The 26067-nt window shown below is 41.6% G+C and overlaps 1 protein-coding gene across 2 annotated transcripts in view; it reads right to left on the bottom strand.

The window, feature by feature from the left end:
• Positions 1 to 26067, bottom strand: part of ALN (allantoinase) — a 538476-nt gene that overhangs the window by 374342 nt on the left and 138067 nt on the right. For both annotated transcript variants that reach the window (XM_089437896.1, XM_089437897.1), the window contains exon 9: positions 20206 to 20357. In XM_089437896.1, the coding sequence (XP_089294022.1) occupies positions 20206 to 20357 (152 nt within the window). The remainder of the gene's footprint in view (positions 1 to 20205; positions 20358 to 26067) is intronic.

Here is a 26067-nt window from a genome sequence, read left to right as displayed (position 1 = left end):
CGGAAATTTCGATGGTTGGGCCCACATGGGAAAATGGGAGGCACATTGACAAAAGACAAGGAGGCACTCATTTTTGGGCTTCTTGATCATTTGAGCATTCACCTTAACGAGCACACTTGAGTTGGAGGCCAGGTCTGCATGTGCTATTGAGCACAAGAGATTTTCAAGCGAGAAGCTCACCCCTTGCTTCAATGGACTTCGAGTGCCAGGCCTAGGAGGGAATTCCATCAGTTTCAGATCGATCCAGGGGCATTTCAACATGTTCTTGGAGCAGCTTCAGTAGAGACTGCGTGGGTCTGCACAGTCCCTTTCCTTTCCACACGTGGGACACAAGGAGGAGGACGAATTTGGGGCTGAGATTGTGGGAGCAGCTCGGCAAGGAGTTTTGTTGAGTTTCTCGACCATTTTGGGAGCATTTGGCAACCTTATTTACAGGTGAGTCGAAATACCCAGCGGCTGGAGGAGTTAGGGGAAAATGGGCTGAGATTTCAAGGTCAACATTTGGCCAATTCCTTCATGGGTTTTTGTGGGTTATTAGTGGACATCCTAGGGTTAATTTCTCGAAATTTTCTGAGCACCGGAGGAGGCCCTAGCAGCCATTGTTTGCAGCCAGTAGTGCAGTTTTCACTGAGACAACGCAGAGCTTGTTGGGGACAACCACATTGCATGTTAGAATAGCTGATTTCATCACCTAGGCATTGTTAGCTTGCCTTGGGCAAGCCCATGTGCATGCTTTCTGATCTTACCTTTGTACCCATAATTTATATCAATAAAATGGCTCATCTCAGCGCAGTTTATGGAAATTTCTAGGTGTTTAATGTGCTGTAAATTTTTATGTGTATTTTTGCTATGTTTGTTTCGTTTATCATTGTAAATTTCCTCTAGTAATATTATAGTGGTATCAGAGCTTGTTAATTTTAGGTATGTTCTATGCTGAGAGAAAATTTACTTCAATTTTCCATATTCGCTCAATATCAATTCCAGATTAGCAATCACATTTAGCATGATAGTAAAATGCAGATAGAACATGAACATAAATCGCAGAAGACAAGCCAAGACAAGAGGACAGAAGATGTGGTGCTAGCCAGGGACAAACCCCAATGTGGGGAAACCCTTGATCAATTCTTCTTAAGTTCTTCAATAGTTCAACAGAGAGAGAGAGAGATAGTACATATACATCAGAAGTCAACATTTTGACTTGGCAAAATAAGAGCAGAGATCTTCACTAAGAAGATTACACATGAGGTAGTTGATCAGAACTTAGATGAGGGCAAACTAGTTCAAGTGATCCTCCAAGGTGATACCATGTTGCACCCATCACAAAGTTGTTGTTCCCATCATTGAGGTGCACCCATCACTGAGGTGCACCCATCACTGCTATGTTGCATCTCATCATGTTGCACTAATCATCACTGTGCTACACCCATCATGCTGCACTTCCTCATCACTATGCTGCATCTCAACATGTTGCAGTAATCATCACTATGTTGCACGAAACTTCTAAGAACCCGACGTTTCGAACCATACCCATACTCGAAACTCCGAAACTCGACCATCATGTAATCAGGTACGAGAGTTAATATAGGCTTGTTTTTCCTTCTAAATTGTCATCTATGGGTCTTATTCCCTTTTTTCTTGCAAGATAATGTGTTATTCACTTATTTATTTATATATATTTTTATATATATACATATATGACATTTCAGCTGACGTTTCAGCGGACACTTCCATTTATGGGAGGTGACATTTCTAAACGTACCCGTTTCGGAAACTCTGAAATGTTTCGGCGTTTCGTGCAACTTAGGCTACACCACTGTCACTGTGCACTATGTTGCACCATTCATCATGCTGCACTATGTTGCACCACTGTCACTGTGCACTATGTTGCACCATTCATCATGCTGCACCACTGCCACTATGCACTATCCTGCACCATTCATCATGCTGCACTATGCTGCACCACTGTCATTGTGCACTATGTTGCACCATTCATCATGCTGCACTATTTTGCACCACTGTCATTGTGCACTATGCTACACCATTCATCATGCTACACTATGTTGCACCATTGTCACTGTGTTGCACTTCATTATATTATGTTGCACCCAATATACTACATCTCATATGCTGCAACTATTTATACTCAATGCATACCAGCCTTAGCTGCTTGTTATGGCTTACAGCCTAGCAGAGCAGCTAGGCTATAGTTGCAGACTCCTTCAATAGGTCCATGCAAACAGCTTTGCCCTCAGTCCTCTAATATAGATACAGTTGCTCCCAAACAAGCCTAAATCATGCCTTAGAACAACAGTGTTTACTACTGCTGCTAGGCTTCCTTTTGTGATTGCACCTAGTCACCGATCTACTCCTAGTGCATCTCCATACATGTGATAAGGCTTCTCCTATGATTGAGTAGGAAGGTCTCCTTGATGTGATGATCATCCTTCATTAGGACAACGTATATCCTTTCTTTTGGACTGCGTCTAACTGTGTGAGCTACAGCTAGGGCAACGTATATAGGCTTCTCAAAGTGCCTTGACTGAGTCTAAAATTACCTTTAGAACTGCGGCTTAGAACAGCAGATTAGTGTCACTTGCTAATCCTGCGTTTAGGGCTAAGAGTTGTCCTTCATGACAACGTTCAAGTTACCCTTCATGACTGCGTATTAGACTTCTTCATAGGCTACGTTAGGGCTTCTTCATAGGGCAACGTTAGGGCTTCTTTGCGGCTGAGATAAGGGTTGTCCTCCATGACAGCGTTAAGCTTCTTTATGACAGCGTAGAGCCTTCTTTATGGCATCGTTTAAACTTCTCCATGACAGCGTAGAGCTAGGGCATCTTCTTCTTAGCGCAACGCTTAGAATCTCTCCTCCCACCAAAACCCAAAGACAAGTGGAGAGGAAGAGATCACAAGAGGTGTGTCAAAAATGACTTGCAAGGCACCTCTACTTATACAAAAACATGGAGGACAAGTGGGGGCAATTTGGTTGTTGGCCGACCTTGACGAATTGTCCCCTAACACAAATAAATTCATATCTCCATGAATATATGTCAGAATTGGATGATCTTTATATCAATCCTACACCTCTCGATGAGAGGAATCCAAGAAAAATATCAGCTGCCATGAATAAGTAGACCCACATAGAGTTTGGCCCTAGTTGCCAATTTTAACAGAGCTCATAGTCTTGGCTTAGCCTGTGGGAGCAGCATCGGTCTATGACACAAGAAAACCAACAGAACGTGATTTACCAGAGGCAGAGGTACAAGAGCAAAGAGAGGCAGTTACAAATTACCCCAGATCCAGTGATAGTTCAACTAGAGGCTGAAAGGCCAAACATGGGGGATAATGAGGGAGACAAAAGGAGTAAAGAGGAGGAGTTTTCTCAACACCTTCTCAAGGTTGTTCAGGATTTGTCTAAGGGTATTGAGGAGCCGAGGCAACAAACTTGCAGTGTCAACAAGGGCAAAGGGATTCAAGGGGAATTCCAATTTGGAGAGGGCTTCAGAACTTCGCATCACAACAGGATTCATGGCCCCAACGCACCCCTCATTCCTAGTACACCAGCCAGGTCCACTACTCCCGCATTTCTAGCATCCAATTCGAGAGGGTCACAAGGGCGAGAGGAGATGCCCATGGGGGACTATTTTGTGGAGTACCGACTTTAGAGAGGCCATTACCTTCAAGAACTTTTGTCAGTTGAAGGGTAACAACAGAGGAAAGGGGCAAGGCGGAGGAAGCTACACACATGGTACCGATTTGCAGCGCACCATGGGGAGATTGTTCCTCCTAATTTTTGATGGTTCGTCCAAGAGCTCAGTAAAAGCTTGGGTTGAGAAGTTAGATCTCTACTTCCAACTCAACCAGATGATGGAGGAGGAGGCAATTAAGATTTCCACGTTGCATTTAGAGGAAGAAGCCCATGACTGGTGGTTCCATTGTGTTGATGCCCCGAAAATCGGGTCAACAACAAGGGGGATACCCGCCCGGTCCGGACCTTGGTTGGCAACTCCTTATCCTTTTGGTATAGCGGGTCCGACTGGGGATAATGGGACCAGTTTCCCAATCTATGTGTGTGTGTGTGTAGAATTCGATGTTGCTGATCTAACAGTTCCTATCTAAGATATTCTAATTCAAACTTTAATCTAATTCTATGCTATTGTAATCTAATAAATAGCACATCTAAATCTATACTAACCCGAGATGTAATTCTTCTATTATGCGATCTAAAGAGATTTCAAATAACAACTGGTAATAAAGATCATTCAGCGATTATAAGAAAGGAAATCAATCAAGATGAACCACTTCGCATAAAAAGTTAAACGAAACAGTTGTGAAAAGCATATCGCATAATGAGCTATTCATACATTAGGCATAAATAAATAGCTATCACCGTACAAAAGTGCCAAATGATAACTCAAGCATTCATGCACTAATACATAAACAACTAAAAATTGTATATCACTTTAACATATAAGCAGAAATGGTCAAGAGATAAAAGTACCATTTATGACTAGTCCTACTCATAAGCTTCAAGCAACAATGATTTATCTCTCCTTGCTCTAACATCCACTAAGAGTACAGAAGTGCAACATCAGTAGCAGATATCAAATGCAAACATCAACAAATCTTGATCCATTCATTCACCAAAACCTCCTCTGAGGGTGCAAAAGTGCATGTTCTGAGGACAAGTTTTTGATAAATTTCTGGACCCCATGCATGAGAAGGGTTTAAATACTACTTCCTAAATCTAATAATAGCTTATTTAGAAAAATTCAGGATGCGGTTTAAAATGACCGCCCTTTTTCTAAGCAAAACTTAAAGTGAAAATTAAATTCAGAACTAAACTACTTTTGTATCTGGTCTTTAAAACTGCATGTATTCAGCATTGGTTTAAGAAGAGTCGGCTGGCTGACTTTTGCTTTGAGCTGTGCTGAGAAAACGGAATCGATGAGAGCTAGTGCCATCTTTTCGGCCGCATTTATGATACACTTCACAGTCATCCACTGACTATGCGGCTTTACCAAGTATGTCCAGTAATATTCCCAATTTAACCTGTTCAGCGCTTGGATTGCTTTTGCCTTTTCTTGCGCTCTCTGTTTCCATTCCGCCTCTAGTTGTAGTTTGTTTGGTAAATATCCCGGGGTGGTTTCTGCGATCAAATTTGCCCTGTGCAAATTCTCATTTACACAGTCAATAAGACTGCTTGCTGCCGTGGCTGTTGTTTCTACCACTTGTTCTGCCTCCCTGATTTGATCGTCCCATTTGTTAAAGAGCAGCTCTTTATGGTTCTCGTTTATCCTTAGTGTGCCTGCTCTTTTTCCCTTGTCTTCATCGTGCCAAGCCAAGTACTCAGTCACCCGTTTATCAATCAGATCATAGTCACTTCGTAAGTCGACCACTTGATTAGTGATCTTATCACTAATTTCGCAATAATAATTCCACTGTGATATCTTTTGGCCCAACACTTCTTGCTGCTGTAGTAATTGTTCATTCAAGGAAATAGATTCTGAAATAAACTCTGTAAGCTTAGGGTCGTCCTTGTGCATCTCTTGTAAATCCTGTAACTGCTTTCCCTTCTCATCCAAACTTTTCTGATATCCTATCTGCATTTGTTGGAAGTCCTCCTGCAGCTTTTCAAGCTGTTTGTGTGCCTCATTATTGGTGTTGCCTTGTTGCAATTGTAGTTGCAGTACTTGTATTTGATCTTCCCGTTCTTTCAACAACTGTTGTACTTCCGATGCTTTATCAATAGTCGCAGAGGCGTACGCTCCTGCGATCTGAGATAGTTTGGTGAGATTTTCAGTCGGATTGCTGGTGGGATCTTTCCACAAGACGTCTAATTGCTCTGCATCTTGAGAGAGTGTATTTTCTAATTTCCTTTTCTTTCTCTGTCTTCTTACCACTGCTTTATGTTGGGGACTATAAAATATGTCCAGAGGGGGAATTTCTTCTATATTAAGTACAAGCTCAGAAGATGGAGCAATAGGAATATGCTCCATATCTGAGACATCGCTGACTATTGTTGTGACTACTTCCTGTGCTACCTGTGTATTGCTCACAGGTGTTTTTAGGGCTTGTCCTTCAAGATTGATCAGTTCGTTGAAGGTTTCCCATTCCTTATCTAATTCGGTCGTGACTGGTGGTGCTTCAATGACGAGAGGAGGAGGATCTCTTTGCGGGGAGGCAATAACCTACTGTTGTAGAAGTTCCATTGACTGAGCGGTATCCTTAGCTGACTCTTCGCTCCTATCTTGGTCATTTCCAGATCTTTTAGAGTGTTCAGGCATTTCTTGTTCAGACTTGGATTTAGATCCGTTAGTGCTTGAACTCCCACTGAGACTAACGCTTGGAGTTGGTTCTCTTGCAGACAGTCGTAGCTTTTCTAGAGGAATACTGGCTAATCTTCTTTCTCTATATACCATAAGCTTTTAAAAGTCTTCTGGAGACAATTGCAATTGGGCTTCGCGCAAAATCTCTTGAAGTGTGCTTTTATGTTGGAATATATCATCAAATAAATCCTTTTTCCCAACAAACACTTTTATCTTGACTATGGTTGTGAAATTCTGGGCAACCTCATTCGGGTCAAATGGTCTTCCCGAGAATTTAAATAGTTGTAAACACGTCATATTCTGTACTTCAGTGAACGCGTGACCTACATCAAATAGCGAAAAGGCCCCACAAGCCACAGGTTACTGTGGCCATATAGCCTTCTTTTTGTCCTTTAAGTCTTTAGTTAGGCCGCCTTCTCCACAGGTTTGATATGCAATTTCTCGAGCTATGAGTTTATCAGGGATATACAAAGGTAGAACATGAGGGGGTACAGTACTTCCGAATACCCTAACATAAGTGAACAATTCTTCTCCGAACCATCTTGCGATGGGGAGGATATCTATCTGTGCTTCAGGTGAGCACCTCGGGGGTTCTTTATCATACAACATTCTATACAAGGGCAGCATAAGTCCGTGACAAATCTGGTAGAAATATGGAGTGAACTGAGAGTCCCACAATATCTTATGATAGACATGGATGGGTAAGGGGTCTTGAGTTGTCCACTTCCAACCCATAACAGGGAACTTAGAAACATAACATATTGAATCCATAACATATGCGGCTAGGTAAAAAGGAGGATAAATCCTTTGAGACGTAGCTCTTTTGGACCGGTAACTGACAATAGTCGTGATTAGGTTATCAGATAAAATTTTGGCCCAATCTACAATAGTGGCATTTGTGGCAGCATCTAGTAATGGTAACCATTCAGATGAAAATTTGTTGATATCTAGCATTCCAAATATTCTACAGAGCATGGCAGCAGCAAAGCAATATGGGGAGGTAAGGGAACTAGTACTGTACATACCGTGTTTATCTTTCTTGAGTGGTTCATCTTTCCTGGACCAGTCTTTGGTGGTTTCTGACAGGTTTTGGTTCTCCTTGACGAATTTTTCTATGAATTGCATGTTATAAGTTGCATGTGGCTCAGGCAGATGATACATGAGCTTTAAATCCGGCGCAGCGAATGACCCGATGAGCCCTTGACCATGAACCTTGAACTGTCTATTTTTTATTTCTGCGCTATCAAGTATCCATTTGACCATGTCTGTGTATGGGAGAATTTTGGGCCTTGCTGCTATCCGATGTAGGAATGAGCACGCTAGCTCTTCTAGGGATGCTTCAGAAGAACTCTGTGAGCCCGCGACAACAATAACTTTCATTACTCTGGGATTTTCCTCTTCGAGCAGACTCTACATGCCTTCCCACGTAGCTATTCCTACGTCTCTGTTACAAGCCGTGTTTGTATACAAAGCTGCCATTCCCTTTTCTTCGGAACTCGGGGCTTTTTTTTTCTTTCCCATTTCAACCTGCGTATTGCTTTGTATCGTCCTCCGTTCTCCGTTCCTGCAATTCGCAAGTGAAGTAGAAATGAATGACCAAGAAGGGTGATGGGAGAGTTTTAAATGCCGTAGACATACCAAATACACCACTTTACGTGAAGTGATTCTTTGAAAAGCACGCGTTCATATTTTATTAATAACTGACAACTAACTCCTTTATTAGCATTTAAAGCGCATAATCATGAGTCAGCTTATGGAAAATAGCTTTTCTTGAATATCGTGCCCGAAAGATCTGCGATGGAGCGATTTTGCGATTTGCTTCGCAACATCGCAGATCGCACCATCGCATATCGCAACGTCACAATATCGTAAAATCGCACAAATATAACATCACAGCGTTGATCTGGCCTAACATCGCAACCATCGCTATATCATGATATCGCAATATCGCAGATCGCAGAAGTTTTATGTATGACAAATTTCGTTAACCTGTTTCCTGCGATATGCGATCTTGCGATCGGCGTCATCGCAAATCAGTAAATCTTGAAGTTTTTCTTATTGCGACGCGATAGTTGTTCAATACCACAATCTCGCACATGCCGGGATTGCACTTGAATGGTGGCGTTCTACTACCATTTTATGATGCGATTTTTTAAAGATTTTTCCCTTATCATAAACTTAGGTTTTAAGTATTCCAAGGAGTTTCCTAAGCTTACGATGGTAACTTTATTTTGCGAAAAAGGAATTTAAGCACTACTTTTGCTTTTCCTCAATTTTAACTAAGGGTCCCCACACATTTAGTATTTCGGATGACACTTAAATGAGAAGGGGGGGTTGTTGCTGGTCACAACACATTGTAATATTCCTAATTAGCCATGGCTAATTAGAATATTCGATTTTGGTCAATTTGACTTCTATAGTTATTTGTAAATAAAAAGGTGAGGAAAAGGGGACATAAGTCACTTTTAGAATAAAAGTCACTTCCTAGTAGCACAACGTTGTGACTTAAAGGGGAGCCAAGGGGGGGCAAATGACCACGCAGAGATGGGGCCCACGCAGACACTTGGAGGGACTGCGCAGATGGAAAGGGAACACGTGGCAAGAGGGGATTACGTTGGAGGAGGTGAGCCTTGGGATTGGGAGAGACCAATGCTATAAAAGAGAGGAGCTCCCTCATTTTGTCATTCGATTATGAGCATTTGAGCTAGTCACTTCGACTCGGAGCACGCTAGTTGTTTAACCTGTCTGCAGCACTGTTTAGTGCACTAAATGTCTCCGTTCGGAGATTTCACCCTTAGCCCCGGGGGACTTCGAGTGCCTACTCGGGCAAGGTATTTTCAGCAGTCTTTTTGCAGTAGTTTTGATCTTTGGCATTGAGGTGGATCTGAGCATTGGAAGATTGCGCAGTCTTAAGAGAGAGGGACACAGTTCTTCTAGGAGCAATTCCGGATTGAGGATTTGTGGAGGAGTTGAGCTGGGATATTGAGCAAGGGATCAGCTCTTGCATATTGGAGTGGTTTGGCAGAGTTTCAGGCAGTATTTTGGAGGATTCTACTCAGTGGCAGCGTAGGGCCTTGAGGGATTGCGTGATTCCCCAAGGGGGCGATTTTCGGGGGTCGGCCATTTCAGAAAAGCTTTCTGGGTTTTTCTGGGTTTTCTGAGTAGGGGCGGATTCCAGAGTTTCAGCATTTTCTGAGGGGAATAGCCCCAAATCGACATTTGATTTCCAGCAGTAGCAACAGCATGACAGTTTTCCAGCAGCATCCACGCAGAGACCATTCCTTTGTTATTCTGAGTGTATTTCTTCACTTGCCTGGTGCAAGTCGAGGTGCCATCCTTCTGATCACCTCCTGTACTCATTCCATTACTCAGTATAATAAAATGGCTTAGCATTTCTCTCTGCATTTCTCGAGTATCTGCTTATATTATTATATGTTACACCACTGTTATTTTTATCATTTTGAGTTTCCCGGTTATTATATTATTTGTGCGTATTTGGTTGGAGTTTACTAGGGTGATGAGTTGTCTGTTGCAGGGCATACACCTCAGGATTTAGAATTGGTTAGACTAGCCCTCAATTCGGTCTCAGATGAGTGGCAAGTCTTTGTCCAGAGTATCCTGGGCAAAGTAGCATTGCCGAATTGGGATGAGATGTGGGCAGTTCTAAAACAAGAGGAGTAGAGGAGAGACTTAGTCAAGGTCAAACTTAACGAAAGCGGCAACAACAGTGGGTTGAAGCCCAAGGAGGAGGAGAATAATGCAGCCCTTGCATCGAAGGGACAGTAGGAGCAGCGGAGATGTAAGGACGTCTCGAAGATCAAGTGTTTCAGGCATGGTGAGATGTGTCACTAGGCTACACCGTGTCCTCTCAAGAAGAAGGACAAGGATGAGAAACATGAGTCAAAGGTTGCGCCCACGAATATCGAAGAGGAGGAGTTCGCCATGACAACCTAAATACCTCCAGGAGGGAGGTGGGCTGATTTGGAGCGGTAGTTCGAAAGAGCTACAGATGGGCGGGATACTTGAGGAGTCCACCTCATAGATCAATACCTTGCTACGAGAGCCCAGTTTTGTGGTAGCGGGATGGACTAGTGTCAAATAGTGCCGAGGAGTGTCGGAGAGACAGTTGCAGTGGCTAGGAGCACCAAAGACTAAACAGCGCAGAGCAGAGTTGGCAGCAGTGCAAATGGCATAGAGCAGAGGTCAACAGTAGCGCAGTAGATTCAGAGGGTCAGTGCAGAGACTAGTAGCAGTCAGGCTCCAACATTCTCGTGGTATCATACTGAACATAGTTAATTTAGTAATTTTGGATGTTTTCCAGTTGATTCTCTCAGCAACAGAGTTGCAGTTCGGATGTAGTGTAACAATGGCAGTGCTAGCAACATAGCAGATGCACCATTTGAGAGGGAGCTGTAGTACAGATGTAGCATTGGCAATGGCAATGTCAAAGGCAGCAGTACAGTTACAGCAGCAGTGCAGTGGTTGGTAGACAGCATGTCATACATCAGCAGTGCAAAGGACGATGCTTCAGAGTCAGAGCAATATGCAGCAGCGTATATTGCTAGAGCACATTCCTCGCTAAAAAGGAGCGTTGATTTGGGGTAGCATCGGATGTGCTCTAGGCCTAAAATTTTGCAGGGAGGCTTGGGCATATGTATTCCAAAGAACCCAGAAAGTGTTTTGGGAAATTCCACCCAAAGGCAATTTTATTAAAATAATTAATATTTTTTAATGGGACCCCAAGTCTAAACTTAGGAAATTAAAAATATTAATGGGTATTAATCTAACTGTGGGTGTAACTTCTAGCAGAAGACAGAGATCAAGCTAAAATGATCTTAGCCATTGATTAGCTTTTATTTGGGCCGTTGAATGTCAACGAAAAGATTATTTAAGGAAGCTTGAGGGTCATTTGGAAATCACACTGAGAGATCAAGAGATCAAATTTCTGAAGTGAGAATTTCTCGAGAGGAAATTTCGATCGAGGAGATTTATTGCAGTTGAGGGGCAGGTATAGCATCCGAAGAGAGAGATTTTCTCAGTCGGAGAATCATCAGCAGAGAGTGATCCAGTAGCTCAGACGCAAAGGCTGACGCAGGGCCACGCAAAGGCAGTACAGAGGGTGAGAGAGAGTCTGAGATTTTACTGAGGAGAGTCAGTTTTAGAAGCCGAGAGCCGGGGTGTGAGACCGAGAGGCTGAGAGCAGAGACTCCGGGCAACAAATCGATCAGCAGACTAAGTGATGCAGAGCCTAGAGAGGTTGACGTGGAGACTGCATCAGGACTACATAGAGAAGCGTAGGGCCCGCTAGAGACACTTCATTCAGTATCAGGATCAGCCGGGATTTTCTCAGTGATTGTGTGAGGTAATCTCACAAATCTTTCTGCCAATATTTCTCTCTGTAACTGAATAACCTGAGAGGTATTCAGAGATGTATTCAGAATTTGCTACTGCTTAATAATAATAAACCCTCAGAACTGTTGCACGGTTTTCCCGCATTGGGTTTTTCCGGGGACATTTGTCCAAAAATAACGGTGTCTATTGTGTTGTATTTTATTTCTTGCTTAGTCTCTTGTTTCCGTATAATAATTAATTAAGTGAAGGCTGCAGTGTATGTATTACGATATTTGCCGTAGGAAACAGCAAGTAATTTGTTTAAAGGAAATTAACAAATAGGAGTAATATCATCTGTGTTGATTTGGGGTAGCATCGGATGTGCTCTAGCCATGAAAATTGGTGGAGAGGCTAAGGCACATGAGATCTCCAAGAACCATAAATGGTTTGGGGAAATTCTGCCTGGTGAAAGACATAATAAAATAATTAATATTTTTAATGGGTTCCTAAGTCTAAACTTAAGAAAATAAAAATATTAATGGGTATTAATATAAAACTGGGTTAGAAGGTTCTAAATGACATGGATAAAGCCAAATCTAATCTTAGTCATTGATTAGAGATGTAATCTTGACTGTTGAAGACCCAACAGAAAAAGTATAAGAGGAGGCTTGAGGGTCAGTTGGAGATACACCAGAGTGATCAGTCAGTTTGATTTTCTAGAGCGGGTTTTGCAAAGAGAAATCCAACCAGTGATTAGAGTTGCAGCAAGGGGCAATGAGTGCAGGGCAGAGAGGCAGAAATAATGTCGGAAGACCAGCGTAGAGGTAGAGAGGCAGACGCAGAGCCAGAGGAAGTCGCACAGAGGCCAGCAGTGACTACGCAGAGGCCAGAAGGGCCTGTGTGACTGACGCAGAGGCTGAAGAAGTGACGCAGAAGGCCAGAGAGGCTGCGCAAAGCCTCAGAGGGATGACACAAAGGGTTTCAGGCTGACGTAGAGGCCAGGAGGGCTGGTGCAGTGCTTCAGAGTGGGCTGGAGAGGGTTTCGTGGAGCAGACTTTCAGAACATCTGCTTCTAAAGAGAGGTATTACTGCCAGATTATTTTCTCTATCGGGTGAACCAGTTTGGCACCCAGTGTACTCAAGAAAAGTTCATTAAAAATAAAACCCTCAGAACTGCTTCACCGGTTTTCCCAAGTTGGGTTTTTTTGGAGACGATTTGTCCAAAAATAACGGTGTCCCTTGTGTGTTTGTTCATTTCTTTTAGTTGTTGATCTGTACATGGTTAAGATTGTATTGTGTTTATTTCAGTGTTTATATGGTTAAATAACTTCTTAGTAATTAAACAAGTAGGCGAAATAAACCGGAGAATACAGAAAAATTTCCAACAGGTAATACTTAAAAATTTCAACATGGTTTCAGAGCGTTGCAGATCACAGGAGAGCTGAAGGCGCTAGCTGAATTAGAGAATTTGCGGCAAAAACAGTGGTCCTGGGTGACAGAAGTTGTTCCAAGGCAGAAAGTAGCAAAGAAGGGTTGACGTGGAGGGCCTGCGTCATCAGTTCGAGCCAGAGAAGGGGCCAACGCAGAAGCAGTGAGAGGCAGAAGAGGCTCACGAAGAGCCACGTCATCCTGCTCAGCCAAGTAGGAGTGACACAGTTGGCTAGTGGAGAGATTTAGCTACTGTCGAGATTGCGCAGAGTCAAAAGGCTCAGTTCTTCAGTTGCTGGGGCATAGGAAGCTGTGGGAAGATTGCGGAGAGTGAAGTTGGTAAGGTGTTGTTGCTTTCGAGGCAAAAAAGTACCCAATGAGAGAGAACCAAGGTAGAAGGGAGTCGCTACCTAGGCAGATTTCTAACCAAGAAATCCAGATCAGTGTTGCAGGAGCAGAGGAGATCAAAGAGGTGCGATTCGACTGTTGGCAGGAGGATTTCCAGGAGGGAAATCAAGACTCAAAGGGAGTCTAGCAGAGAACTTCCAGGAGGGAAGTAGAGAATCAGAGGAGTCGAAAAGAAGAGTAGAGAGATGGCCATGAATGGACTGAGGGATCAGGACAGGTTGGACGAGGCACCCAACTTTGTCATCTGGAAGGCTAGGATCATATTTGTTCTAGATAGACAATGCATCAAGGCCTTCGCCTTGAGAACCGTGGCTATCCCAGTCGACCCAGCTGATAACGAAAGGTATGAGGATGCGATGGCTAAGGTGAAATGCATAATCCTTGATGGGGTCAAGGATCATATAGTGCAACATATTGCCGAGAAGAATACGGCAAAGGAAATTGGGGACACCTTGACAACATTGTATCAGGGCACTTCCATGCAGAGGAAGATGCTACTGGAGAATCAGCTGCGGTCGTACCAGATGCAGAGGGGAAGTAGACAAATCACTTTCTCAGTAGGTTGTAGGAGATTCGGGACCAACTGACTTCCATAGGGACCACGTCGGATCAAGAACTAATGGTGAGGACCGCCCTAAACACAGTGTCCGAGGAGTGGGAGACATTCATCCAAAGCATTTTGGGCAGAGTGAATCTTCCAGTATGGGAAGAATTGTGGGCAGCTCTTCACCAAGAAGAGATCAGACGGCTGACCAAGGCAGGAAGCAGCGGAAAAGGAGCCCCAGTCAAGAAAGAGGAGGAAGAGGATGCAGCTCTGGCATCTGCAGGGCAGCAAGGGAAGAGGAAGAAAAAGGACCTCTCCAAGATAAAGTGCTTCAATTGCGGGGAGCTGGGCCATTATGCAACCCAGTGTCCGAGCAAGAAGAAAAAGGGAGAGACGTCTGACTCCAAGGCAGCACCAGCAATGGTGGAAAAGGAGGTAGAGGATGATGACGTTTGTGCCATGAGTGCTCATGTACCTCTAAAGAAGAGGTGGGGTGACATCGAGCTGTAGTCAGGGGAACTACAAGAGATGAGGGCAGGAACCTTGAGGTACCCAAACTCTTGGATCATATTTGGCTACGAGAGCCCCGAAGTGACAATAGCAGGATGGCAGATGTCGGTAGAAGCGGATGCAAATGGAGTGGCAGAGAGTGCTAGAGTGCAGTAGTCCCTGGCAGCGCAGAGAGGGTTGCAGCAGTGCGAGAGGCACAGAGGAGGTTGCAGCACTACAGGAAGGCATAGAGGTGTTTGCAGAAGTGCGAGAGGCACAGAGGTGTTGCAGCAGCGCAGAGGCAGCAGAGGCAACAGAGAATAGTGGCAAAGAGAGCTTCAGCATCAAGAGGGTTTCTAGCCTGACAAGGATGTCAGACGTTGGGTAGATCAGTTACCATCGTCTCAATAATTGAGTTGCAGTGCAGCAGTAGCAGTGGTAGTGCTATAGGTAGCACAATGCAGCGTAAGGAGAGACGGTTGTAGTGCAGATGCAGTGTTGGGAGGAAGGACCAGTACTAGAGGAGTTGTCGTACAAATGTAGCACTGGCAGTGGTAGAGCCATGGGCAACAGTACAAGATGCAGCAGTGCAGAGGATGTTGGGCAGGAAGGCCAAACATCAACACAGGTACCGGTGCCGGATGATCAGGGTGATGCTCAGTGGTGGAGTATTACTAGAGCACATTCCTCGCTAAGATGGAGTGTTGATTTTGGGTAGCATCGGATGTGCTCTAGCCATGAAAATTGGCGGAGAGGCTAAAGCACATGAGATCTCCAAGACCTAGAAATGGTTTGGGGAAATTCTACCCGGTGAAGGAGATATTAAAATAATTAATATTTTTAATGGGTTCCTAAGTCTAAACTTAGGAAAATAAAAATATTAATGGGTATTAATATAAAACTGGGTTAGAAGGTTCTAAGTGACATCGATCAAGCCAAATCCAATCTTAGCCGTTGATTAGAGATGTAAATTTGGTCGTTGAAGACTCAACAGAAAAAGTATAAGAGGAGGCTTGAGGGTCAGTTGGAGATACACCAGAGTGATCAGTCAGTTCAATTTTCTAGAGCGGGGTTTGCTAAGAGAAATCTAACCAGTGATCAGAGTTGCAGCGAGGGCCAGTGAGTGCAAGGCAGAGAGGCAGAGATAGTGTCGAAAGACCAGCACAGAGGCAGAGAGGCAGATGCAGAGATAGAGGAAGTCACACAGAGGCCAGCAGTGACTACGTGGATGCCAGAAGGGTCTGCATGACTGACGCAGAGACTGCAGAAGTGACACAGAGGGCCAGAGAGGCTGCGCAGAGCCTCAGAGGGCTGACGCAGAGGGTTTCAGGCTGACGTAGAGGGTTTCAGGCTGACGCAGAGGCCAGGATCGCTGACGCAATGCTTTAGAGTGGGATAGAGAGGGTTTCATGTAGCAGACTTTCAAAATATCTACTTCCGAAGAGAGGTATTACTGCCAAATTATTTTCTTTGTCGGGTGAGCCAGTTTGGCACCCAGTGTATTTAAGAAAAGTTGCTTAATAATAAAACCCACATAACTGCTACATTGGTTTTCCCAAGTTGGGCTTTTCCGGAGACAATTTGTCCAAAAATAACAGTGTCCCTTGTGTGTTTGTTCATTTCTTTCAGTTGTTGATCTGTAGATGGTTGAGACTGTATTGTGTTTATTTCAGTGTTCATATGGTTAAATAACTTGTTAGTAATTAAACAAGTTAGGCAAAATAAACCAGAGAATACAGAAAAAATTCTAACGGGTAATACCTAGAAATTTCAACAATCAGTTATTGCAATAGGGGTTCCTGTTGACGAATTTTCACAAAGATTTCCTCACTAGATTTTTCTTGCTAGTATTTCTCTGCAGGATTGCCAGTTTTGGCATCCAGTTGTACTCAGATTATTTCACTGTTGCTTAATATTAAAACCCTCAGTTGCTACACTAGTTTTCCCAATTTGGGTTTTTCCGAGGACTTTTGTCAAAAAATAATTGTGTTATTTTTATGTGTGTGTGCTAGCATTTCTTCCAGCGTTTATTCTTCCACAGTTTTACAGTTTTATTTGTGTAGGCTGCAATGTGATTTATTCAGTATTTGTCATAGCAAACAACAAATAAATTGTTAAAATTAATTAACAATTAGGAGAATAATTTCAAGTTGTTGCAATAGGATTCTGGTTGTGGAATTTTCACAACGTGGACCACTCACAGGTCGACACATGGCATAGAAGACGTCAATGTGACGTCATCCTGCTAGATGGATCCCGGCGGTTTTTTAATAGTTCGCAGAGAGGAAGCATCGAGCAGGAGAGCATTGAACACGTTGAATTAATAGCACAGAGCAGTAGCCAATTAAATGAGACTAGGAGTACCTTGCAGGACAGCTAAACCCGCCAAAGGAAAGCACTGAAGTTTAATAAGGAAGCACAAACGGAATGCGCTGGAAGAAAAAGCGTCGGGACACATCGCACTGACACATGGATGGTTGTAGCCAATAGGCAAAGCACAAGTGGTAGCCCCACATGACAACATGGCCCGGAGGAGATAACCCAGAAGTTGTTTGTGCAATTTAAAGAATTGTTGGGAGAAAAACGTCAGGCTTGGTAGCTCCAGCCTTAGCGCCATGCCTTGGTCATTTCGCGTAGAAATGAGACCAATGGCGCAGAGCCATTAACAAAGAAATTTGGCCCGCAAAGGGCTTAAAAAGGGCTTAGCGCCTAAAGGCCTAGCCAATGGTCGCAAGGACCTATTCCTATGGCAAAAAAAACAAGTAAAGGACCAGAGCAAAAGGGGTTTAAGTCAAAATTCGAGGGAACTATCTGTTTGGTAGCGAATTTGGCAGCTAAGCCAAAGTTAACTACAAATAGAAATAGAAGAAGCACTGCTAAAACCTATAAAAGGCCATAATTACTAAAATTAGTGAAATAACTCAATTTAACTTGCAAAAAAAACTTGTTGAAGGTTGAGAACTTGGTGAACACAATCAGAGGACTAAAATAAACAGCACAAAGGCAAAAAAATGCAACAATCAAAGAAAAGCAACATATGGAAAAATATCAAGCCAAAAAATTCTATATAAGCAAGCTTGAGCAAACTGGTTGATATATATGAATAGATATGAGTTCTATGAGAGAGTTGAGGAGAATTTGTTGGTGTTCTCGATGATCAGAGATTGTGTAAGGTATTGGTGATTGAAGAAATTAGTTTACTTTGAAAGCAGTAAAGGCATTCATGGCTCTAGTATGAAAATGGATGAAAGGTGAACCAGTGAGTGCCAAGCAAGTTGTAGCTTGAAAAATCAGGGGTTGGTGCTCCTTCCAGTGGGTGTTGGTAAATAGTCAGGGGTTGTAGCTCCTTTCAGTTGTAGTTGACAAATCAGGAAGTTGTAGCTTCCTGTTGGTTGTACCCAGAGAATTGTAACAACAAGTTGTAGCTTGCCTTGAGAATGAATTGAAAACGCAGTTCTGAAAAAGTTATTTGTTCTATGTGTGTCCCATTGATTGTTGAAATTATTGCTTGTCATGTTTATTTAAATTAATTGTGAAAGTACTCTATGGTGTCCTATTGTTCTTTCACAAAGTAAAAGAAATTTTTTTGTGTTGAAAAATGAAGCAAGAAATTCTCAGTTTGATTTTGCCTTGATTAAATTGAGAAAATTTGAATTTCCACATCAGCAGACAACTTGGATGCAGTTAACTTGTGTGACATGGCTTGTGTCACCCACTTTTCTCAGTAAATTCGAGTTGGAGGAGTTAGAGTTCAGTTAAGCATGTGTGATTGCTAATTTGTAGCAATCAAGGTCAGTTATCTCAAGTTGTTTTCAGTGAAACTAGTTCCAACTGTTGGAGGAACTAGTGGAAGGTCAGTTGCGCAGTGGGACTTCAGTAAAACTCAGTGATCATCCAGTTAACTGATCAATCAACTCAAAATAGCTAGTGCATGCAGAGAATTCAAGTTCCTCAACTGTGGTAGAGATTCCAAGGCAGTGTAACATCAGTTGTAGACTAGTCTTCAGTGTACAGGTGTTGCATGCGATCAGATGATCAACCTTGGGAATTGCGCAATCAATTGGAGGTATATTCTTAAATAATAGGGGCATAATTCCTCAAGATTTGAGCAAGGAAATTTCAAATAGGGGCTTAAGCAGAGGCAAAAACTAACTAAGTCTAGGTTAGAGCTTCTCAATGAGCAGTGAAATAGGTTATTCACTTGCAGGTTGTGCTCAGTTGAACAAAGCAATTGTAATACATCTCTATTCATCAAATTAATACAAGCTGGCATTAGGGTTTTTAGCAGATTGTTTTCCCGAGGAAAAATATTGTGTGCATGTGTGTTATTTCTTATTGAATGTCTGAGATTATTGTTCAAAATCGTGAATTAACTTCCACAGAGCAGTGGAGTAGGTTTGTGTCTTGTTATTTTGATTAAAACTTCATGAGCAATTGCAAATCTACACCATAATTTCTACATTTTGGTAAAAATTCCGACAATATTGATTAAACCCCTCTTAGTGTTGTTCTGATTTCCAACACAAAGGTATATAGAGGGATCGGTGTTCTTGATTAAATGTCAGTTCCTTGTCCTCATACATCACAAAATTGAGTAGAAATGTTGCAATCCCGCCAATCTTGAAATCCTGAAAACAATTAAGTCCATTGAATTTGAATGAGACCTAAAATTCTACTTTCTCCATATGAAATCCAACGAGGTGGAACCACTCTCAAACATCCTAAAACAATTACAGGTAATGTTAAAAATTTAAGTACAGGTTACTTTAAAAATTCAATATTAACATTAACTACTAGGGTATCTATCTCATGAGATGAATCATGAGAAATTAAAACAACAGAATTCCCCTTGTTTGTCTGATGGAAAATAGTCACAGTGTCCTCACAGCTCAATCCCCTCAATCACTTTTAAAAAATGAGGGTTGAAAGACCAAAATTTTGGTTATAAGTTGAAATTCACAGAGACAAGGCAATAATTTCCAAATTATCACAATAATTACTCAAATAATCGCAATAAATTGAAATTATGGTGATATTTACAAAAGGGAAATTTTTCACCATAATTACTGCCGATATTATCGTTGAGGTTAGTTTTGGCGATATTATTGTGATAATTATGATATTGTTGCGATAAATGCAACACCAATTCCAGGTTACCCTTGGAGTTTCAAATTTATGATTAGGAAATTTGCATCTTAAGTGAGATCCTTGGTGGTAACACAATGTCATGTTAAATAATAATTTTAGAGGTTGGTGCTTAAACCATCTAACAAACTACTACTGCTATTAATATGTCACCTATAGTGATTCACTGTATGAGAGGTACCATTGCAACATTATTAATAAATTATTTTTTATTCTCTTTCCCCATAATCTGGGTACCCTGTTTTCCTACAAGATCTACCTTACTTGACAGTGATACCATTAGTTAAGCATTACATTGATTAAAAACTTATCTTTCATTTTAGTAAGTATAACATGCATTTCATGACTTATGCTCTCACAAATATCATCAACAAAAAATCAAAAGCATTTAACTTTTACAAACATGAAGGTTTCTCAATATGATATGACAAGTAGGTTACAAATATGAACAAGGAGAAATCATCAAAGACCTACAAATGCTCTTTGTGACTATTTCATAATATTGAGAAAGAAAATTCCAGCAACAATTACCATGAAGGTGGCCTAGTTTCAAGATATGTTGAATACATCCGCCTTTTAATACCATCTACATCTGCCTCCAATCTCTCATCCTGTGAAGACTGAGGAATTTCAGCATGTACGAGTAAAGGACGTCGATAATTTGCTAATATCTCTAAAGCTGCCTGCAAAAGGAAGAAATGGACAAGGCGTTATTTAGAAACATGTTTTTTTTAAAGAGAGATATCAAATGTAATGTACTACAAAGGTTCTAAGAGCCATTGAAAAGGTAATGAAACAAATTAGTCTCAACAATTCTTGTCATCCCTGTAAACTTGCAATTTTTTCACTATGACCACACAAAAAAAGAAATATAGAGGGCACAACTACTGACACGTGTCAACAAGAGTAATATGCATAGTAGGGACATAATGCTCAACTCATATAACAGGAACTACAATATAATATTCACAAGTCTTCATATACATCTTCCAATCACTATTGATCCACGAGCTTACACCCTTTCCAATGAAGTATGAAATAGTATGTTCACATTATGTAGTTTGGGGCTTTGCATGGTCCAGTGTGTCCTTTGAAAATTGAGAGATTGAACTAGTTGTGGAATGCTTTGTTGATCTGAAGAGGCTAAAATAAGAAACCTGTTGAATGTCATCCATGCTTAAGAACTAAACTTACAATGGTCCAAAGGGGCACCTGTCCAAAAGATATTATTGCTTCAAACTCTTGTCTAGAACTGATATATAATGTCTTGGAAGAGGAGGAACTACACAAATAGTGTTCAATATTGAAAGGTGTAGATTTATCTACTTTGTAACTTATCTGCGTGAAGGCAAAGAGTTGAGTGAATTATTGTCTAAACCAAGACAAGAGAGGATTAGGAATGTTGGTTGTTACATTGATGTGTTCCTTGGTTAAGATTTTCCTATGTGCAATATCTCTTTTCATCTCAGCAATTCATTGCAAGTTAAGAAATAGTAAGCACCAATGCAAAAAAAATAGTCATCAATTTCTAGGGGTTAACATGCTTGGCAAACATTCTTCTAGAAGACAAGGAATTAAGATACGAAATAGTAAGTTGTTAGCTGTCGAGGTTACCCTAAAAGTTTTTACACTATGTTTTGGGGTGTTAAATGTGATCTGAGGTGCATGTTGTATGGATGACCCTTCGTTATCCCACAATGGACATGCTGTAAAATGTAACTAGGTTCGGTCTTCATAATGACATGTAATTATGATCTTTGTAAATGATGAAATGAAGAGAATAAAATTATTTTTGTAATGCCTTGCTTCATGGGTTTCATGAGCAAGATATTTTATTTAGATGGCTCCTATTGGGAGCCTTGGGATTTGTCATTAAAATGAAAGAGTCAATGTCATGTATGAAGAACCCTTCTTGGGGATATAACAATGTATATGTCTATAAAATGTCTAGAAAGCCCTCCAACGAAAAGCACTGATCTCCTCTTGATATCGGCATCAAGATGTATAAGAAACTCATGTCAGCTCAGCTTATATGGAGACACACCTATTCGAAAGCTCATGTCTGCTTAATATGACGGACAAACCACTATATATAGCAACCGCGGCCTATTCCACAGCATAGAGATTTTTGCATACCTCTCTAAGCTTTTCGAATGGGCAGAACAAAGAAGCATTCAGACCTCTCTCTGTAATTCAGATAAGGTGACAGACAGAAGTTCGGACATCTCCATGACTTCGGGTGGACAGCTAGAGTGAACAGTTCGAATACTATTACAATCAAGGGAATATGGATCCCTCTGGAATTCGGGTATCAAAGCACAATGATAAGTTCGAATCCCTGTGGTGACTACAGTGATACATACAGTTCGGTGTCATGATTTCAGAAAGAATATGGAAGCTACAAATTCAAGAAGAAATCACAGTTTGGTGCCATAACAAAGACCATTATTCAGTGTTATGAAGTAACTACATATCACAGTGATTTTGTCAGATCTCAGTATAAGTTTTGGTGCTATCTTAAGGGGAAGGATATCAGTGCTATGTTAAGAGAAATGGATCGATGCCATCATAGAAGTAAGTTCCAGATAATATGGCAGCAAGGAGGTCTCACTATAAAGGAGATCTTGATATGAAGACAGTAAGAAAATCTTGAAAGTGATGCCAAGAAAGTCGAAATCAAAGAAGAGTCCAGAAGAAGGTTGACTGTTCAGAGGATACGTGTCTTGGTCTTGGAGTGGCAAATAGGTCAAGGGTCTTGGTATTCGTATTTGTCAATTGAAATATCTATAAGAAGAATTTGTGTGAGTTTTCCTCTCAAAGAGTGAGAGCTTTTGGCCCTGGCTGATAGCTTACATTTTGTGTCCCTTGTCTATTTATGTTCATGTATTGGCTACTGTTAGATGAAGAAGAACACTAATAATCTAACAAGAAGAAGATACTAATCTAAAGAAGTAAAAAGCATTCACAAGCAGTCACTAATAGAAGAGAAATCACCTAATGCTAATGCCCTAGATTTATCAACAAGACAGACACAATGGAGTTGACTTGCTTGTTTGTTGCTAGACCTTGAATGGACTAGGTATCTGTTAAAATTGTCAACTAGGGCCAAACTCCACATGGGTCATCTCATTTATGACAGCTGATATTTTTCTCGGATTCTTCTCTCCGAGTAGTGTAGGATTGATATAAAGATCATCCGATTCTGACATGTACAAATGAAGTTATGAATTTATTTTGATTATGGTCAAATTGTCAAGGTCGGCCAGCAAACTTATGTAGCCTCAGAAGCCCAACAATCATGTCTATTCATCCTCAACATTGCATATAAATAGAAGGTGACTTAACCTCATTTGGACACACTCATCTTCACACTTCTCTCTCTCTCCTAACTGATTGGGTACGGATTTCCGGGCCTTTCTCTCTCCACACGTCCGATATTTCAGGAGAGTGAAATTTCAGGAGGCCGAAATTTCAGAAGACCGAATTTCTGGACAGTTTGACCAAGTGTTGGCCAGCGTTAATTGCAACTAGCGCTGACCGCAGGTGGGCTGTTTGACCAGACTTTGACTGGGCTGAATTTCACTGTTTTGAGGGTTGTTTTATCTTGCTGTTTGGAGGCCGAAGTTGACCGATTTGCTGAAGGTCAAATCTGCCCTGTTGACCAACGTTGACTTTTCTAGTTAGGGCTCTTTTGCTGCTGTTATAAATTATCAAATTTGTAAATTGTACTATCTCAGATCTCTCTCTGCTGAACTATTGAAGACTAAAAGAAGATTTGATCAAGGGTTTCCCCACATTGGGGTTTGTCCTGGCTAGTGCCACATCTTGTGTCCTCTTGTCTTGGCTTGTCTTCTACTATTTATGTTTATGTTCTATCTACATTTTACTATCATGTTGATGTGATTGCAAATCTGAATATTGATACTAGGCTAATAAAGAAATTGAAGTAAAATTTCTCTAAAGCATAGAACATACCATTGTTGCCTAAAATTAACATGATAACAGAGCTGAGGTGAAAACAAAAGCCCAAGCAAGAGTGAAAGAGCAATCACCAAAGACAGTTGGACAAGGACAAAAGGTTCAATGGGTTCCTCATCCTACTTCCCGGCTGAAGACAAGCTCCATGATAAATCAGATTATCATGGATGGAAGATGTCTCTTGATTTGACCTTGGAATAAAAAGAAGTGATGGACTATGTGCAAGGTAAAATCCCTGAACCTCCTTCAAATGCACCAGCTGCTGCGAAGACCAGGTACAATAGGGATGAAGTCAAAGCAAAGAAGATTATTAGGGATTCCACTGACAAGCATCTGGTGGCCTACATCTCCAAATTGAAGACCTCCAAGGAGATCTACGCGAGGTTGGTCAGCATGTTCAAGGTCAGTAATGCTAATCAAATTCTATTTCTCAAGAATAAGTTGAAGGATATTAAGAAGGGCAAGGACGAGGATATTCAATCCTATTTTTTGAGGATTACTGAGATCAAGAATGATCTACTCTCGATTGGAGAAGTCATTGCTAACAGGGAACTTACTCTCACCACCCTTGGAGGACTCCCACCTGAGTAGTATGTATTTAGAACCACCATCCTCAACATTGATCGAATTCCAGGGTTTGAAGAATTGATGTCGATATGCATTCAAGAAGAAACATGAATGGTGGAGCAAGAAATGCCTTCTAATAGAAGCAACCGTGTTGCATTCTCCGCTCGTTCCAAAAGGAGAAATAATGCAAGGTCTAAAAGTCATTTCCATGGAAAGCCTGGATGTAAGGGAGGAAGGAAGGGCAGGTGATTTGTTTGCAATAAGTTTGGCCACTATGCAAGGGAGTATCCAAATAGAAGGGACACATTGCATGATGATGATCACAATCATTCCAGGGGCAACTTCAACAACAACAATCAAAGGAATGGCAAGTCCAATGGCGAAGGGAAAAGGAATGCGGGACATCAAGGAAATGGTCGACCCTCCAAGAAATCAAGGAACTCCAGGTATGAAGAATCAAATGTTGTTCACAATAAGCAAAAAGAGTACTATCCTATATCGGCCCTCTCCACTGCCTCTCCTTCGGACACTTTGAGAAATTGGCTGATTAATAGTGGTGCCTCAAGGCACTTCACCAGATACAAGGAAGCCTCTCTAATCTGATAGAAAAGGAGACAAACTTGGAGATCATCCTTGGAGACGATGCCACCTATCCCATGAAGGGAGTAGGGAATGTTACCCTTCAATTGAATCAAGGTAACATTATTCCTTTGCAAGAAGTACTATATGTACCTGATCTCAAGAAGAACCTGGTGTCCATTCCAACCATGGAGGACAAAGGATTCAAGGTGGCATTCATCTATGGAAAGGTACGTGTTTGGAAAAGAAATTTTAAAGATGATTTTACTCTTGGGTTTAGGGTTGACACTTCGTATCAAGTTGGAGGAAGTCCATTGGGAGCCATGTCTTGTGACACATCTCTACAATCTGAACTACGGCACCGGAGGTTTGCCCATCTTCATTATAAGGTACCCGTTGTGAGACAGATGGTGACAGATATGCCCAAGTTCAAAGTAGAGCATGAAGGTGTATGTCCAAGATGTGCCGAAGGAAAACTTACAAGGGGACCATTCCTCTCAAGAAATAGAAAAACCAAAGATATATTGCAATTGATCCACTCTGACATATCTGGTATGATGCCCGTAAACTCTTTGGGAGGATACTTATAGTATCTCACCTTTACGGATGATTATTCTCGCAAGACCTGGATCTACTTCTTGAAGAAGAAGGATGAAGTGTTCACCTGGTTTCGACACTTCAAAGCCTTGATCGAAAACCAATCTGAGAAGAAAATCAAGATATTGAGGACTGATAATGGGACCAAGTACGAACCCAATGAATTCCAAGATTATTGCAGAGAAGTTGGCATTAAGAGGAAGACTACAATGCCATATACTCCTGAGCAGAATGGTATGGCTGAAAGGAAGAATCACTCTATTGTAGAAGCAGTTCGTGCCATGCTTCATGATCAAGGCCTTCCGAAGTTCCTATGGGCTAAAGCTGCAAATACCGCCGTGTATGTTCAAAACCAATGCCCTCATCAAGCATTGGACTCCAAGACTCCTGAAGAAATGTTCACTGGTAAGAAACCCGATGTCTCTCATTTTAGAATTTTTGGAAGTCTCATATATTTTCATGTGCCGAAAGAGAAAAGAAGCAAATTGGGTGCATTTGGGAAAAAATGAATCTTTGTGGGCTATAGTGAACATTCTAAGGGATATAGAATATATGTGGTTGGTCAAAAGGAAGTTGAGATAAGTCATGATGTCACCTTCAACGAAGATATGGCCCTGAGGAAGATCAGCAACCTTCCGATCCTAAGGAAGGACAAAGAAGCTGACACCGGAA

Source organism: Pinus tabuliformis, chromosome 9 (genome assembly GCF_031772625.1).
Source record: "Pinus tabuliformis cultivar Carrire ecotype Pingquan chromosome 9, CPIR1, whole genome shotgun sequence".
Lineage (NCBI taxonomy): Eukaryota > Viridiplantae > Streptophyta > Pinopsida > Pinales > Pinaceae > Pinus > Pinus tabuliformis.
Note: the sequence above shows the minus strand (reverse complement) of the source record. Positions and strands in the feature narration are given on the sequence as shown.